The 18,151-nt window shown below is 41.1% G+C and overlaps 1 protein-coding gene and 1 long non-coding RNA gene across 5 annotated transcripts in view; both read left to right on the top strand.

The window, feature by feature from the left end:
• The first annotated feature begins 122 nt into the window (after positions 1 to 122).
• On the top strand, positions 123 to 16,697 carry LOC128140359 (uncharacterized). 2 transcript variants are annotated; one of them, XR_008234703.1, is made up of 5 exons: positions 123 to 438; positions 6,599 to 6,661; positions 11,332 to 11,391; positions 15,647 to 15,752; positions 16,392 to 16,697. It is a non-coding gene; the product is annotated as an uncharacterized LOC128140359 (long non-coding RNA). The 2 variants fall into 2 exon arrangements; XR_008234702.1 differs by lacking the exon at positions 16,392 to 16,697 and having other exon boundaries at positions 15,647 to 16,374.
• Positions 16,698 to 17,217: 520 nt separating this feature from the next.
• RTN4 (reticulon 4) overlaps positions 17,218 to 18,151 on the top strand; it is a 47,869-nt gene continuing 46,935 nt past the window's right edge. Inside the window, exon 1 of one of the 3 annotated variants that reach the window (XM_052783953.1) lies at positions 17,218 to 17,799. In XM_052783953.1, coding sequence (XP_052639913.1) covers positions 17,334 to 17,799 — 466 coding nt within the window. In that variant the 5' untranslated portion in view covers positions 17,218 to 17,333. The remainder of the gene's footprint in view (positions 17,800 to 18,151) is intronic. The other 2 variants (XM_052783954.1, XM_052783955.1) reach the window with 2 other exon arrangements.

Genomic DNA, 18,151 nt, shown 5'->3' with positions numbered 1-18,151 from the left:
TGCCTTTATTAAATGTGAGAAGCACACCAGCACTAGAAATGGCTGGCTGATAAGCTGATGCACTTTTTATCTACTTGGAGCCTGACTGACATCTTTGAACACTGTTGTATCTAAACAGCTTGAATATGTGACCTCATTCCTTAAATACCATCACTTGAACAGCTCTTGTTGCTAAAATAAAAGCAGTGTTGATTCTCTGTTGTGAAAACTCCTACAGACCCTCTGACAAGCGCAAACTAAACCACACCTTCTTTTACTATGATAAAAATGATTGCTTATTTGTAGCAATTACAGTGTACCTGTAGCGGCAATTACAGTGAAGGTATCGCTTGCAGTTTTTATCACATTCACTTTATGTTAACGTATGACTGTCACAGAAAGCTCTGGCACATGGAATAAGACTAGGAAACAGACCTCAAGAAAAATGATCCCAGAAAGGTAAAGTGGCTGAATAATTTTGTTTTCTTATACTGACATGTTGTTTGTTAACTACTCCCTAAACTGAGGGAAATTGGAACTGAGCCAAACTTTCCAGCAAGATGAAAAGAGGGCAGGATCAGCTTTCTCATTTTATGCTGTCTTTTAATGCTCTGAAATAAGCCTTCTGCAATGCAGGCCTGTGTCAGTACTTTGTTAAGTACAACCAGGACTTTAAAAACATAAGCTATACCCTCCATTCAAACACAAGTATGTGTTTCTCTGGAAACAATGTTTGTAAGTTTTTTCCCAAGAGGTGATATTTGGAAAAGCTGAACTTTTACTGGGAAGCTGAAGTATGGACTGGTTAAAAAGATGCTTAAAATCTTTATGAAAACCATTTTTGTGAGAGGACTGATGTGCAAATCCCCTGCAAAATAAATAAAAAAGAAAAAAAATTCTTATTTTAGTGAACACTTTTATTGACTATTGTTTAAGCAGTCTTTTCAGTTGGTTTGAGTTTGGCACTTGAGATAGTATTTTGAAATGCAATTGTGACTGCATATTTGCATACAATTGTTTTGCAGATGCATTTATGACTATAGATGCAAACTCTGTTACTGGTTATGGTTTGTTACTCTTGGCAGCATTGAGGCAAGTGCCATAAAGGCCAAAGGGGTCATAGGGCAGAAAGGATATTCAGGTAACTACCGCATCTTTAACATCATCTAGACCTCTTCCCCCAAAAGCTGGCTATAAATTGTTTAAAATTATGTTTTATTTTCAGAATATAACCTAATTTTCTTAAAGTAAAAATTTTTTTAATATAAATCCTGCTCTTAGGTCCAGTCCAGCAAATACTTTGCTACTAAGCACAGTTTTGGATACTAGATAGGGCTGGTTGTGCCTACCAAGAGGAGCACATATGCACAAACACTGCAGAATCAAGACCTGTTAGTTGGTATACAAGCAAATGAGAGTGCATGTGGTTTTATTTATGGACGTGAGGGTCAAAAGAATTAGAAATTGGTGGTGTCCTTGAATTACATATTGCATACAACCATGATTTACGTATTGAAAGTTTTCCTGGATTGAAATAAAGGTAGATTATGTGGATTGATTTATACTAAAGAGAACTCGCTATTTTTAATCTTTTCATCCAGTAATATGAATTGCCATCAGGATCAGTGTATGCTTGTCACCTATGTCTTAAAGCTCAGTATTATTTTGTTAAGGGAAGAGTGTGACCAAGAGTGACAACTTTAATTTGTATTTTAATTTATAACAACCAGATATAGCATTTACATAAAATAAAGGACTTCAGTGTAACTTTGGATGCCAAACCTGCATTTTGGGGGAAAAAAAGGGCAAAAAAACTTGAATAGAATCTCTGTGTAACTTTGATGATCGCAGTAGGTTGGACATTTCTGCAGGAGAAAGATAGTAGATGCAGTCAAGTTGCTAGTTAGCCGGGCACATTTGTATACCTGCTGGTGAGACAGAGAGGACTCAGGGGAGCCTGTTTGGCACTCAGGAAGGTGAGGGAATTGTTGCCTTGGAGAAAGTGCTCCGGTCGAGATTCCACAAGGCTTTAAAGGTCAAGAGGAAGCACCTTGAGGCCATATTGAATGCGGCTGGCAACCAGGGTAACTAAGCCACTAAGGGAGTTATGCGCTTACTCTCTCTGCTGCCAACAAAACTCCTGCCAACATCTTTTTGTAGTAGATGAAGTCTATTAATTCTGCATGCATACACATACAGCAGAAAGGGTCTAACATTACGCTGATCTAAATGGAACAAAACATAGACACGAAGAAGGACGGTTGCATCCGAAAGAGGCAAGGAAGTGTATTGGCAATATTCCCAAAAAGAAAGGAGAAACATTTCACTCCCACGAAGGCACACTGGTTGTGCGCCGGACCAGAGATTCCTAGGGTTGAGAAAGAGCAGTATGAGATGCTGTAAAAGAAATGCAGAGTTTAAATTGTATCTAGATAACCCAGACATTTTCTCTGTTCATACTGCATTAATTTGCAGACTTCTTAACACTCTGCATGCAGAGGAGTCAGGTGTGCACTGACAATGCGCAGGAGTGACAGATGGAATAGTGGTAAAGATTTTTAATTACATCTTTGTAATACTTGGCATATGAATGAAATTTAAGCTTCCTGATGATTTTATGAGATCCATAAGTGAAAAATCTACAGATTGAAGGAAAGAACTGAAAATAGTGCTGTGAGGAGATCCATAATGAGTGATTTAATGAAGTAGTTAAATCCACTGTAGAACACAAACTGTTTTAATTGGAAACATTGGACAGTTTAATCTTTCTATCAAATGTTCAGAGGAAATCAAATACCCCATTGTATAAAAAGCAGCTGGGACACAGGGAGAATGGCACTTATATCAGTGCTCTGTAAGAGGTCAATGACAATTTTAATTGATGCTATTTCAGTTCTTGTGGTATGGTGGTAACTAGAATAGAAATATCTGAACTGCTTGTTCTTAGAAATATGTGGACTTTATTCAGGAGAATCTTCAGCTTAAAATCAAGTACAAAGATTAGATGAAATCTGCAGATACAAGAAAATGGGTGCAGTTAAAGATCACTTTATGGGTACATCCCATTCCATTAATTTCTGAAAAGTAGAGAGAGTGGCAACATTCACTTATTTTCAAAGACACAGATAATAGTTAAGCCAGATATCATTAAAAATGCATGTTGTACAAAACCTAGTATACAGTGCTAAAAAAAGATTGTAAACAATTTCTTTAAAGATTTCTTTTCTTGATTTTTTAGACTTTGCAGAGCCCTTTTATGGCTTGTTCTTTGTCAGCCTCAGATCACAGCATGGTCCTACTAAATCCATGTCTTGATTTCTTTGGTGTCAGTGTTGCATACCATCCCAAATAGAAACTGTATTACTAAAGTAGTGGGAATATGGGCTCAAGTTTGAACAATAGCAGTATTCTCAGCTTGCTTTTGCCTTTTTCAAATATACAGAGGAAGATTGCTGTAGGGCATTAAAGACAATAACAAGAAACAGAATGTAACTAATTTTGGAGGTAGAGTATTTCTAAAGTTTACCTGTGAAGAGACCTACTGTCATTCATTTAAAAAAAAAAAGAAAAAATCTAGCTTTTGGTCTTTGCTATGGGCTGAAAGCTTGTAGTAGGAGATTGGGAAGTATTGGAGTCAGATGGTCCCATCCACTTCCATGTTTCTGTGATGTATGGTGAATTTGGTATCAGACTTTAGCTTGGAGTGTTATTCTGCAGAGAAATATCTTCTGATACTATGCTTTCCATGTAGCCCGTGTTTCATTTAATTTTGAACCTCTTAAGCCTAACTGTAGCAAGCCAGATTCTAGCTAACACTAATTCCCAACAGCATGTTGATTTCAATGAAGCAGCCTGAATCTATACAAGCTGAGGATCTAATCCAATAACTCTTTGCATAAGAAGGTCAGATCTGATTTTAGTGACAATTCTCTTAAATACATAATGTGAACTCTCTAGAGCTAATCTTTACCCAGGTTGGTAAAAATTAAGGATCACTTCATTTTTCCCAGAAGCAAATATACATTTGCGTGATCTCACACATTTCTGGGGTTCTCTTTTGAAAATAGTATAGTCTACCAATGTCATTAATATGTAAAGCTGCGACAAAGTGCTGTGGTATTCTTAGAAAGAGGTTGTGCTCCTTACACTGCAGAGCTGTGTAGAAGAAAAGCTCCCTCTGGAGAAACAAGGGGGAGATGATTTCTGCAAGGCTGCTGCGTGCCCAGAAAGTGGTCCATGATCCACAGTTCTTAAACTGATGCAGCAGGGTGTCATATCTGTTGTTGTGGTACTTCAAACCCTCATGAGCCCTGAGGATTATATTAATATTGGTAACTTTATGTTAGGACAACACCAACTTCTTTTTAAGTGTCTTTTCCCCTAGCTGTGGTTCGTGTTGCTTTCCCAAACTCTTGTCAGTTCAGCTCACTTGTGTTTCTCACTTGATCACACCAGTGTCTCTGTTTGAAGTGGCTGTACTGGAGTCATACTCACTTCAGCTGAAGAAGTGATGAGTTAAATAGCTGCATCTCTCAAACTGTTCATTTCCAAGTTTGAATACCTTTTGATTTTCTTCCCCAGATCTATTGTGCTTTCTAGGTTTTAGGTGTAATCCTTGCAAAATGCTTTAATCACATTAAAGGTTTAATCAGTAACGGTTTTGCTTATTACTATTATTATACATTCAAATGTCTTTTCAGCTTTTATTTGTGGGTGGGTTTTCTGCTTAATAGTAATTTGAGGATGAATTGTTAGTCTACAAGTTTAATCTGAGTGGTGTTCATAAATGCAGAGACTCAGATTTGTTATTATTCATTAAATATGCATGGTTGTTTCAGAATATTGTCTAACTTAGGGTAACACCTTCCTATTTTAATGTCTTTATACAATTGGAACAAGCAGAATGGAAGGTCTGGCTGTAAAGTCAGTCCTCGTCATACTAACAACTAACAACTGCCTCTTGATTTATCTTGCACCAGATTTTAGTCTTCTTGCCTTCAGATACCCATAAACAACTGCATTTTACTGTAGTAACACTTACATGCACATGCCTGAGAGACAAACTGGTCCTTAGAAATAAGTTTTGAATGAGAAGGGAGAGTAGAGAATAATACAGGCTTAAATGTACAACTAAAATAACAGAATTGAGTCAAACTATAAATACATTTAGTGCAGCATGGTAACTTGAAATTAGATTTTTTTGTTGTTTTCCTGCCTCATCTGTTTTTCTGCTTGTAAGGAGGATTTTATGCCCTTTCCTTTCTTCTGTCTTCATTTCAAATAAGAGAACTGAATCAAACTATTAATACATTCAGTGCAGCAAGGTAACCCAAAATTACATTTTTCACTGTTTCTCTGCCTCATTTATTTTTGTGTTAGAAAAGGGGATTTCTTGCCCTTTCCTTTTTTTCTCCACCTTTCACAATTTTCTGTGTATCGGGCTCATGATTCATTTCACTCTTTTTCTCCTAACCCTCTCATGTCTGGCCACAGGCCACTCTTTCAAAAACGTAGGGATACAGATTCCATTTTGTTCCACCTATTTTCTTTCTTCTCCAGCTGCTGCTGACTGACACTGCTTGGCTTGTCCTCCCATTCAGGCTGCAAAGCATTGGGAGCTTGCTCAGCTATCATTCACAGTTTCTGTGCACAAATTCCCACCTTTCTCATTTGCCATTTCAATCTCTTCCCCACATAACTATTGCTGACTAGCCCCCAAACTCCTAGCTTCAGTATTGCGTTGCTCTTCCTGAGAAAGTGACTTCCTTCAGACACACAGACAGGAACAGCCAGCCATTCTTCATGCTTGCTATATTAGATGGCCATTATTTTTGGAAGAGTACCACACAGCTTATGGCAGTGTCAGAGCTTCTGTGTAGAAGCACTGAGAACACAAATACCCAACATTATCTCTTGCAGTAATCTTGTGTGTTCCTTATCCAAGTATTGCCAAACCCCAAACCTGTGGATCTTGTCAAATCCCATGTGACGTTGCCCCAGGTGACATGGCTACAAACATTGCATACATGTATCCCACACATCCCTGTGTTGCCAATACCCAGAAAGGATTTTAAAACAAATCAGTCATGTGCTGACATGAAGCCTGACATGAAGCAGAATAAATAGAAATTAAACTGTTCTGTATATTGTGCCATTAACTTCATGGGCATAATGATTCTTCTGAACTTTCGCAGTGTGGCTTACCAGCACCTGGTTCAGCAGCACTTCCAGGTGACGTGTTTGGCCTGTCTGCAGAGTTGTGAGAAATCTGATTGAAAAATAAAAAAAAAAGCCCATCCTGGCAGGAGGTATTTATAGTATCTGTGTATCATACAGGGGCTGAGATCGGGATTGTGGTCTCGTTGTTTTACGCTCTGTAGATAGGAGATTATGTAGACTTTGCCTTAGAAGCTTACAACTGAGGAGAACTCACAGAGGTGTGTGCAATTAGCTATAATATAATATATAGTCCCTGTATATGCGATCTGTTATATTCTGGTCTGCTTATGTATCTAAATTTAGTATTATGGGATGCTGTTCTTAGCTCACTGAAGATAATTTTTTTACTCTTTTTTTTTTTTGTCTCAATGCATGTATATATTTCCTTGCTTGCTTCTAGATCTGTCTTTCAAATCCAAGCAAATCCAAAACATCTGCAAGAGAAATCAACTAACCAATAATGGTAGGTAGCAAACTGACTGCTCTTTTTCCACTGACCTCTTTGGTTTGTTGTTACCTCATTTTTCCAAAACACCCCCATGCAACATGTCTTTCATCCACCTGTTGTATTGTGTCTTGTGAACTATGTGTAGGAGGAATCGACTTCTTAACATGTCAGTACATTGCATAACGCAGTGAGCCTTGGTACTTAACTGGGAAGCCTAAGCACTCCATAGGATAAACATGAACCTAATTAAAGCCAAACAGCCGGTCAGGCCAGAGACAGTATATTTTGCTTTTTTGGTTCACATTTTGCATATGCATTTATACATACATATATATGCCACACACAACTATAAATGCATAAATACTTAGGCTGAAGGAATACTCATAATTTGAACTAAAATTTCCAAGCAGAGAGGAAGACAAAATCCCTAACAGTGTGTTTAAAAATTGCATATTGGTAGGAATGCAATAAAAAATTAAATGTCATTCAGTTGCCATAAAATGATCTGAAATTGAACCAATGTATCATATGCTATGTATTTATATGGGGGCACCTGACTTCTTTGTTAAAGCAGTTCAAATACTTGCTATTTCTGAAAAATATGGGAGATGATATCCTGTACTATTTTTAGGAATAATATGTTTATCTTTATTTGGTTGCAGTTAGATGGATGCTATATGAAGAAGTAAGAATTAACCAGTCCTGGGCTGTTTTAGTCTGAGGGAACTAAAGTTAATAGTTTCAGACTATGCCCGTTGCCAGTGCTGATCTTTCTATTCTGTGGGTCAGCAGCTGGAGGTCTCGTCCATTTTAGCATCCCTTTTTGTCTGCTCCCATCTGTCTTTCCTCTTATCTCACAGTGGGATACATAAATTACTTTTACAAGTTCAACATCCTGGGGCAGCCATAGAAATGGATTTTGGAAAAAAAAAAAAGTGCCTAAGATCAGGGCAGAGAGGCTGAGTCTACAGAGCTAGTAACCATCACACGCTTCGTGGAAAAGCCAGGATAGAAGTTTTGATGAAGTGTCACGTTTAGGTAATATAAAATGTATATTCATCTTGGTGTCTTACAACCTTTCTTTTTGTTATATCCTTGAAGAATAATAAAAGATACTTTGCTTCAAAGAAAGAGTTCAGTACAACTATTGAACAACTGTATGAACGTCAAGCTATAAGAAGGGCTAAACCAGGTCAGATGAGCAGCAATATGATGACAGTGATGATCTAGTGAGGGGATTTGTCTAAAAGTGGACTAAATTTGACAATTCCTCTGAGACAAGAGTAAAAGGCAAGCATGGCGCTTGCATAAGTGCTGAAAAGAGACCACATGAGTGATCAGAGGTACATCTTACCATCACATCAGTTACATGAGCATGCCGAAGTATAAAGAAACTGCCTGTATATGGTCTGTGATCACACAACTATTGAGCAAAATAGAGGAATTCTTAGATTTAACTAATAGGAACAAGGAGGCTGTCCTCTCACCATCAAAAGAATTTGTTTGAAATGACAAGCAATAGGCTTGTTGTTTTAATTTCATTCTTTTTTACTAGGATACTTACAAAACAGTTTTACACTGTAAGGAATACAATGGGCTGAAAGAATAAATAAAATTGACCTGAGTTCAGTGGCAGCCTGTAAGTATGCACATATTTGTATGCCTTATTAACTTGTTCCTCCTCTAGATTATAGTCTAGGTAAAAGAAATTACTACTGGTGTAGTATCAAAAAGCTGCTCATCTTCACTCAGTGAGGTTGGCTTTACAGCAGACTACACAGTTGAAGCATTATGATTTTATTCTTTTAGCAGTAGTGTTTGAAACTGATTTGCCAGGTGACATTGTGGAAAAAAAGAAATTTTAAGGACGTCATTATTCTCATGAAAAATCTGAGTGAACAGGGATTAGGTAAAAATCAAAATTGCAGGCAAAGAGAAATGGAGAATGAAGTAAGTTTCTGAGGGTAGACACCACCTGCCATCTTAGTTCATCTATGTTAGCTTCAGGAAGGTTGTAATGTGCTCCATCAGAGAGATCTGTTCAATGTTACAATGACACAATGCAAAATTTACAAGAACTCTGTTAAGTCAATTTAGTTGGATAAATCTTAAAGACTGCTGGTTTTAAATTCTGATTTTATTTTCTAAAGCTTAAAGTGGGTAAGATTTGGATGAGAAACAAATAACATATAGCTAGCTATCTCTAAAGCCAAACCAATTTTTTTTTTTTCAATTTACCCAAGCATTTCTGCCCAGGATATGCCCAAGTTATAGTTATTTCTAGGCTCATACATTAAAACTTGCACTGTTTAGCAACCTGATTCTAACTGATGGAATAAAGCCAGTTAATCTTAGCTAATAGCCTGTGCTGAAGTAGTAATTTGAGCAGATGTTACATGGTATTCAAGTAGTTAGTTTTTACTGAAATATGTTAGTTTTTCACAATTTATAATGAGAAGAGTAAAACTATATTTGCACTGAAAAAAAAATGCATTTTAAAACAGCTTAGAATAAGTGATACCTGCCAGACATCATTCCCTAAAAAATCTTTCTTTCCGATTTTCTTTGGGGAATAAAGGTAGCCCAATGTAACTTCTTTTTCATGTACTGTTTTTTCAAGTTCTTTTCCTTTTGTTTCTACTCCTCTTCACAGGATGTATCAGAGAGAATTCAGCCTACAAGATTTATCTCCTTTTTTTTTCCTGTCCTTGCCAAAACTCTGGCTGCACCTAGATAGCCTTCACCACAGTGCCACTGGCATGACTCACCTAAAATACATCCCTATCTACAACAGTCAGAAACTAGTTCCAAAACCAGTAAAACTAGCAAATTCAGGTTGCCTATAGCTTCAGGTCTTACATTGTTTGCATCTCTATCCTGGAATATCTTCAGTCGTTCTCACATCTCTCTTATCCTCCTTTTTGGTTTTGCTGTCTGGGTGAAAGACAGACATGCCTGTAAAAACTACATACTAGCTCATGGGTCCCAAATGGCATGGGTAACAACCAAGTTCTCCCAGCTCCCTCTCCACAGGAGAGCTCGTCAGCTCTCTGTAATTTAGCCAGCTGCTGATTTTTACAAAACTATCAGGAATTTAATATCCTTGAATCTTCTGCCACTGCCATAGTTAACTGAAATTGTTCAAAGTGTTCAAAAGCCAGAGTGTTTTATGTGGGGAAAGGTAGGGGAGATAAAGGGCTTCATTGTATGATCAGCTTGATGTGATACTGAGAAAGCAGGGTAGTCATGTTGAAAATTTTTTTAGCTGTCCTATCTTTGTCTGACCCAGATAAAAAGAAGCGCTTCCTAAACACTCGTAAGAAAGAAGCAGCAGTCACAGTCTTGGTGGTGTCTTCCAAAGCTGCCATACCTTCTGTTTTTGGAAGTCAAAAATGCACTGCAACACCAAAACACCACCGTAACTCAAGTGACGGCTCCAGCTGCTGTAGTCTGGTAAAAGCAGTTACAAGGGACAAGTTACTAAGCAGTGAGCAAAGTGCTAGAAGATGGTGGGCTGGTACCTTTCAAATGTGAGCCATTTAAAATCAGTACTGTTGCTTCCAGTGCAAACTTTGCCTGTATATTTAAGTTTCATAGTGCTGGTAGCAATGCCATCAACTTTGTCTACAGTAATGGTGGAAATGTTGCTAGTATCAATCTGTTTACTCCTCAGGCATATTTGGTAGCCAAGGGAATAACCCTGAATGTTGGTTACCAGGCTGCCTCTTTCCTAAATGGGTAAATATCAATGCTGAAAAAGAGCAAAAATTGATTTCTAATTTAAATTATATGCACTTTTCCTTTTAAAAAGCAAACCAATTTATATTCCAAATTATGTTCCAAGCAAGTTTTATGAATTCCTAAGTTTTAAAAAAGCTATTAAAATAATGTAGATAAAATACCATGATTTCAGATAGTTTGTTCTTGCTGTTGGAGTTGCAAATTCTAGACACCGAGCTAGTAGCATCACTAGCTCAGCATCTGGAATCAGAATGGTGGAACTGCCAGATCAGCTCTTGCCACCTGCATCTTTCCCTAAATATGCAGGGAACATACGTTCCTCTATTGGTTTGTTCAGCTAATTCAGCTCAGTCACTTGTACATTCCAAGTCAAGGAACCAGAGGTTGAGCACCCCTGATACAGAGAGGTTACATATTCTGTGCCTGGAACATACCATCCAAATTCTGTTCCTGCTGTAAAACTACCTGTGTAACTTGTAAAACTGTTCTGTCCATGCTCTAATTAGTGATGTAATGAGTCAATCCTCCTTTCTTCACTGCCTGGGAATTGAATGTCACAAATATGTCAGTCCAAATGACCCAAAAGGTACTGGGCATCAATGGACTTTCTTCCCTCCATTGAATCCCCAGGAACACAGGGAACAAACATTGCTCGTTCATTGCTTTTAATTACAGTGTGTGGGATGTTCACATAAAAGAGAGCAGAACTATAATAAAACCATAAAAAAACCCAAAACCTAAGTATTAAGGCTGAAAAGTTTGAATTTAGACATGTCCATGGGTATAGATTTAGGGATGCTGAGCTCTAAACTTGATATTGATTTTAAGCATTCATCTTTAAATGAAAAGTAGGAGGGGAGAACATGAATTAGAAAAAGTAGTTATTATACTACCTTGATCTGTTTGCAGGAGGTATTAATAGAGAATGGACTTTTTGCGTCTAGGTCCAATGAAGCTAGTGGCCCTTATGTTCCTTGGGAGTGTAAAGTATTATGGCCAAACTGGTAAGTGAATAATTTAATTGTATTTCTTAAAAGTTTGAGGGGCTGAAGAGTAGCAATATTAAACCTCAAGTGGAGAGTTACCTGTATTCTGGGTAACTTGAAAGATTCTCACCATTCATTCTAATTCCTTAGAAAATTGTAGGAATGCTCACAGAGAGTCTCAGAAGATTTCGCACTCATGTATGTTTAAATTTTCTACAGTGACCTGATGAATTTAGAAAGTGGTATTAACAGTCGTTTAGTGTACATCATTCTGCCACATTCCCATGGGTTTTTTTTCCTAATACACTATTATTAACATGTGAATGGACACATTTGATTAAATTTTGTTATGAATATATTGTATCATTGTAATAATGGAAGGTAAGTCTTTAGTCTTTATTTTCACTTAAGGACTTTTCTGATTGACTGCATGGTCCCTCAAAGTGTCCAACCCTCACCCCCCTGACCAGGCAGAGAGGAAAGGACCTCAGGGAAAATATTTATTTTAAATCCATACTATCTCCTTGTTGGGAACTTGTTAGTCCTACAAGTTAAGCAGCCTTTGCTGGGGTCAGTATTTAGACAGGAGGTTATCCAGGAATGTGGAAGTGCTACAGGAAATGTTTGAGGTTTTTGCACAGAAGTCTCATCTCTCTTCAGTGTAAACAATGTCATCTTTGGGTGTGGAAGAACCCCACTGCTTAAGGTCCTATACATCAGTAAGACGTAAAATTGGTATCTTAACTGTGTATTGTCTTTTAAGACCTAATGGTTCCTTCCAAGGAAAAAAGTAGTCAGACCAAAATCCAATTACCAGTGGATTCCTGTGCAGTTTTAGTGAGGTGAATTTCTCATGTCATAGTCTCATTTGCTGTAGAGCACTGTTGTTGCTTTGATTCACTTCAAATGCTGATATATTTTAATGGTGAGCAAATATATTCTTGTTCACTGTCGTAACATCGTTTTTAATGTTATGCATCAGCTTTGGTTCCTTTGAATGAAAGCTTAAACAGGCCAAGTTGTGGCCTAGGAAGAAATTTCCTGGATGTAGGAATTTAAAGCTACAGCTAATGGCAACTTTTCACTTGTGGCAGTTGGTGTAATTTAGAGCTGTCTTTAAACCACTCTCATTTATGCAGATGGACCGGCTCAGCACCCGGCTGGCTGGCTGAAGGAAGTTTTAAAGAATGTTTTGTGACAGATCTGAATCAGAATACTGTATGTTGACGTGGTTATTAGGACATTTACTGTAGAAATGCACTGTTTTGATTTATCGAGATGATGTTGGGGGCATAAAAAAAAAGTGGAAAAATTTGCTCCATCTAAGTCGGCCTATGGGATGTGAGAAACGATTCCAGACTAGGAAGTGCCCTGAACACTAAAGAACATAAAAGGTTTAAAAAGCTACTGTCAAGAAAATGTTAATTGTTGCAGAGGACCAGGCTGAAAGGCAGGCCCCACAAAAGATTCTGATAAAGCTGAACCTGACTCAGTTACCATCAAGAGATGGTAATCCCTCTGTACTATTGCTTTAGCACTCTTCCCTCCATATGCTGCATTTGTATTAATAAATGAAACAGTGATTTTGTCACAATATCCCACTACTGATCTTGAAAAGAAGTACAGCAGGTGTTCAAACGAAAACAAGCCTGCTAGGTAAATATGCTTGATGCCCAAGGCACTGCAGCACAGGCATAATCTGAAAACAAAAGCATCGCATAGTTTTATCCTTCCAGAGATAAAGACATGATACCTGAAACCTGGAGGATTATACTTCAAGATTAAAAGGAGGGACAGGAATCCAACCACCCTTGCAATTTTAACTCCATCTTTTTAAATTGCTCTCTGAGACCAAATGGGTTTTTTCTGTTTGATCCCACTGTGAAGTGATAATACTGCATTTGTCCCATCACAATTATTTTCCTAGTCTATGATATGCTGTGATATCGTATTACTTCTGTGTAAAATCAAGCAGAAGGTCACAGGAGACAGAAGAAAATCCAACCAGTACATAACCGTTATCAGCACTGCTGTGGAAATTCAGAAACACACCAAGTAGTGTTTCTCTTTCACATGCTGAAAGCTTTTCTTCCTAAGTTTGCTATATGAAAACACCTCGTGAAAACTAAGTTTGTAAATTAACTTGCTGAATATCTGCAAAGTACTCCTACTTGTTGACAATCTTCATATAAGAATTGTAAAATATTTTTCTGAACAGCTAAAAGAAAGGGTGTTTTGCAGTATAATTTCAGTACTGGAGAGCTGTATTTTCCTGTTGCCTGTTAATTTGACTTGCTCAGGCTATCTGGAACTCCCTTCCTGTTTCCCTCCAAGACCTTTAGTCACTTCCTTTCTCTAAATAAAAAACCCTTTCATTTGTCTTTAACTGATGATGGATTCTCTTTCAAGCATTCTGATAAAATCAGCTGAATTTATATATAGATTTTTTCCTACTTGTAGATGACCAAAAATCACTGCAGTGAGGTATGTTAAAATTAGTTTCAGCGCTGTGTTGGTACTCAGAATTTTACAAATTTTTAAAAGTACCTCATTGCCTTAGGGTATATTTTAATGGAACGTTAAAATTCCATTTTCTTGTTTAACCAAGAGATGTGAAAAATAGATTGGCTGGTGAAATTATAAAGAGTTTATTCAATCAAAGTATTTTTATTTGCTATACAACAAGTGCAGATTTACAAATAAAAAAAAAAGTCTATTTACTTTCCTGGTATGTAATAAATGAGTATACAGAAAAGCTGAATTTTCCTTTTAGTAAAATATTCAGGCCCAGTCATCTACTGTGAATGGGGTAAAATGCCACTGAAGATTACAGACCTCTATTCATCGATAAGGTCATTAAATCTGGCCTGTTTGTTTTGGTTTTTTTTCAGATAAAAGCCATCACCAGACTGTTACTTATTTCTTAATGCAATTTAGTATATTAAACTTCTTCAAAGACTAAAAATGTTCTGAGAATTTACATTACCCAGAACTGAGTGCTCTCCCCCATGTACATTCTCCAAATTGACTAGCTGGTAGGAAAAGAGAGGAAGTATTGTTAAGATATTCTTTGCATGCAGTTACACTGTGGCAGCTGGTGTAAGACATTGGGTAGACAGAGCAATCGGTAAGTAAAAAGAAGCCTGAAGCTTTCAGTTTATATCTTAAATCATGAACCAAATTAATTACTGGCTCAGTGAAGTGGAAGTGCTGGTACTGGAGTTACATCAGAGATCTAGGGCTGTCATCCTCCATGTCAGGACCCACCGTTTCTACCACATCAAAAATACCATTCAGGGATAATTGACATCTAGGTGAAGGTCAAGGTTGATACCTAAGCTGACTGAGCTGAACATTGGGTTACACTCTGTCCTAAGCAGTGTAATATAAATTTCAGTAAGGATGATGGGAGCCACTAGGCCTGTTCTCTATTTACGCACAGGTGGTCCACTGGCTGTAACAGAGGTGTAACAATAAAACTAGGAATAGAATTTAGCCAGAACTTCCACGTTTTATATTCAACAATACATGGAATTTAATCCATCCATCCCACTGCCACTGTAACCTCCCTTATATCACTGTAAAAAGGGCTGACTTGAAAATATACATGGATAATTTGTCAAGAGAAGATATAAAATCTGAGGGGAAGAGAATGAAGTCTAGAGACCTCACAGGTTGTTAAGTGCTTATTCACCTGCTCTGAAATTTTTATCTCCATTGGGATAACAGTGTTGCCTTCACTGTATATATAAAAATACTTCTCACATTCTTTCTAGTAATTTCTGGCAGAGATAGGGAATATTGATAACTTTGTAAATTCTTGGAAAAATCTCATCTGGAACTTCCTGTGCCCAAACTGAGACTGGATCGGGTGCAGGGAAAGGCTGCTCGGAGAAGCAAGGGCAAGGGTGACAGCAGAGCTTCTCTAGCTTTAGGTTAAGAAAGCAAGGGCTGGACAAAGTGTATTCTTTTAAGCAGGTTAGAAATTAAAATTCAGAGAAAAGAACAATTTAAATTAAAGGGAAAAGGATGTACACTGGCCTTGAGCACATTAAGACTGGAAATTAGAAGGAGGTCTCAGTTATTTAGAAGATGAGGTATTTTAGAATAGCCTTCCTAATACACATAGCAGCAACAACCCACCCCACGCTCAAATACTTGGGTTCAGACCGTTTGTGCAAAGAATATGATATGTTTTTCTGCGACAAGAGGGTACTCGGTGCTGGGACCCCTTAGAGTGCCTCCATTCGTGTGTTTTCATTCTGTTTTTCAGAAAGTGACTGAACGAATGCTGGAGCTCTAACCCCAGTTTCATGCTAGAGACTCCTCCTTCTGCAGTATGAAATGTAGCTGCCCCCTCACCGCCTCCATGCATTCGGGTACGCTAAACAGAGCCCACTCGGGAACTCCTCCTGATGCCAGGGTGTCAGTCATTCTGCCTGACAGGATGGCTCACCTGAATATCCATCTTTGCGTACACTGCATCCTACACAGGAGAAGGGAAGTAAGAGGAGGGTTGTTGTTCCTCTTCCTCACTCAACTTGCAGTTTGCTTGCTTTGAACATTTCCATGAACTAATAATCCCTTTATACAGGCACATGACGGAGAATAAATCATCTGTGGGTTAAAAATCCATACTAACATTGGAATGGTATTAAATATAGAATTATAAGTCCTTTTGGTCTTATTGTGGTAGCTGTGTGGGTGGAAATTGCATCCAAATAGACGCCATTTTAGTTAAGTGTTACCCTAAGGGCTTTGGCCAGCTTTCCATCTCTGAGCAGAAGGCAAGAGACCACACCAGAGCCCAACGCAGAGGTATGTGCCAATTTTTGCTTCGTGAACAAGCTGCCATTTTTCCCCGCACAAGTTGCGTAATTCAAATTCACATTTTGAAGGGATGGTTAGATCTGCTCAGATGGCTGACCTAAACTAACAGGAGCGGTTAAACAAGTTTGCCTCTTCTGAAAACGTCTCCTCCTCTCTGTTTGTTGTTGTTTTTTGGTTATTTTTTTCAGACACAGTGAGCTTTTTGCATCACTTTTGGGTTAAAACTTCCATTCCCCTCGGAGGAAGGCGCTGACCGGCCCCGCTTCCCAGCCCCGGGGGTGACGTTCCCGCCCGCGCCGGCCAGCGCGATGCCCGAGGAGAAGGAGCGGGAGCAGGAGCGGGAAGGAGCCTCGCCCCCGCCCGGCCCCGCACTGCGGAGCCGCCGGAGATGCCTCGGGACCCGCCAGTCACATCCAGGGCGAGAGAAACCGGGCGGCGGCTGATCACAGGTCCCCGCTGACGCCCTTCCCCTTTTGAAGAGAGATAAGGGCTTCCGGCCGCTCTTTAAAAAAGGAAAGACTAGTCCTGGCAGAGGAAAGTGATGAATCACGACACGCACTCACAAGATGTCTGTCACGCTGCTGCCTCAGCCCGGCCCGCGGAGGGATGGAGAGACCCAGGGACATTCCCCCGCCCCGCTAACGCGGGGGGCCGCTCCCCCCCACAGACCCGTCCCGCAGGGGGCGCCGCGGGCTCCCCCCCCAGCACCGCCCCCGCCGCGAGGCCCCTGGGCGGTGCGCAGGTGGGACCCGCCCCGGCCCCGGCCCACGCCCCCGCCCCACCCCGCATTCTCCGCGCTGAACTTTACCCGACTTCTCCATCCCCGCTTCGCCATCCCTCGCGCCCCCGCCCCCCGCGCTGCATATTCATGAGGCGCCCGCGCCTCATTGGCGGCGCCCCGCCCCTTCCCGTTCCTACTGGCCGTCGTCGCCGTCGCTCAGCGCGGCAGTGGGGCGGGGCGGGCGGCCGCGCCCCGCCGCCTCCCCCACCGGTGACTCAACAGGGCGTGGAGTCTGGGTCCCGCAGCAGCGGCGGCGGCAGCGCAGCCTTCGCCCTCCCCCCCCCCCCCGCCGCCGGCAGAGGCACAGCCCCAGCGCCGCGCACTCATTGTTCCGCCAGCTCCAGGCACCATGGACGAGCTGGACCAGTCGCCCCTGGTCTCCTCCTCCACCTCCGGGCCAGCGCGGCCGCAGCAGCCCCAGTTCAACTACCAGTTCGTGCTCGACGACGAGAAGGAGGAGGAGGAGGAAGAGGAGGAGGAAGAGGAGGACGAGGACGAAGACTTCGACGAGCAGCTGGAGGTGATGGAGAGGAAGCCCGCCGCGGCTCCCGCCCCCGCCGCAGCCCTGCAGGAGCGGCCGCCGCAGCTGCTGGACCTCGGCGGCCCCGCCGAGCCGACCCGCCCCGCCGCTCCGGAGCCACCGCAGCCCGACTGGAGCTCCCCGGGAGCCGTCTCCTCCTCCTCCTCCTCCGCCACCACGCCGTCCCCCGCGCAGGAGCAGCCCTCGGCCGCCGCCCGGCCTGCTCAGCCCCAGCCGCCCAAGTCTGAGCCCGCCGCCGCCCCCCGGAGAAGAGGGTCCTCCTCCGGCTCGGCCGGTGAGTGCCTCCGCCCCGGGGCCGGGGAGGGCGGCGGTCCTCGCGGCCGGGCGCCTCCTCCCGAATCGCTCCGCTTCTCTTTCCCCGCTGCCCCGCCGGGAGGCTCCCTTTGTCTGCCGGCCCTCGGCCGCCTCCTGCGGCATCGCTCCCTCCCCTCAGCCGCGCCGGGGCGCGGCCCCGCTCCCCGTGGCCCCGCCGCAGCTCATGCGGGAAACAAGGGCTCCCCCTCCCCCTTCTTTTATTTATTTATTTATTTCTGTGTGGGTTGTTTTTTTTTTTCCCCCTTTAATTTCTTCTCTCTCCCTCCTCCTCCTCCTCCCCTCTCTCTTATGCTAATGGCGGGAGGGGGGAG

Source organism: Harpia harpyja, chromosome 4 (assembly GCF_026419915.1).
Source record: "Harpia harpyja isolate bHarHar1 chromosome 4, bHarHar1 primary haplotype, whole genome shotgun sequence".
NCBI classification, from domain to species: Eukaryota; Metazoa; Chordata; class Aves; order Accipitriformes; family Accipitridae; genus Harpia; species Harpia harpyja.
This window is presented reverse-complemented; position numbering and strand designations above follow the sequence as displayed.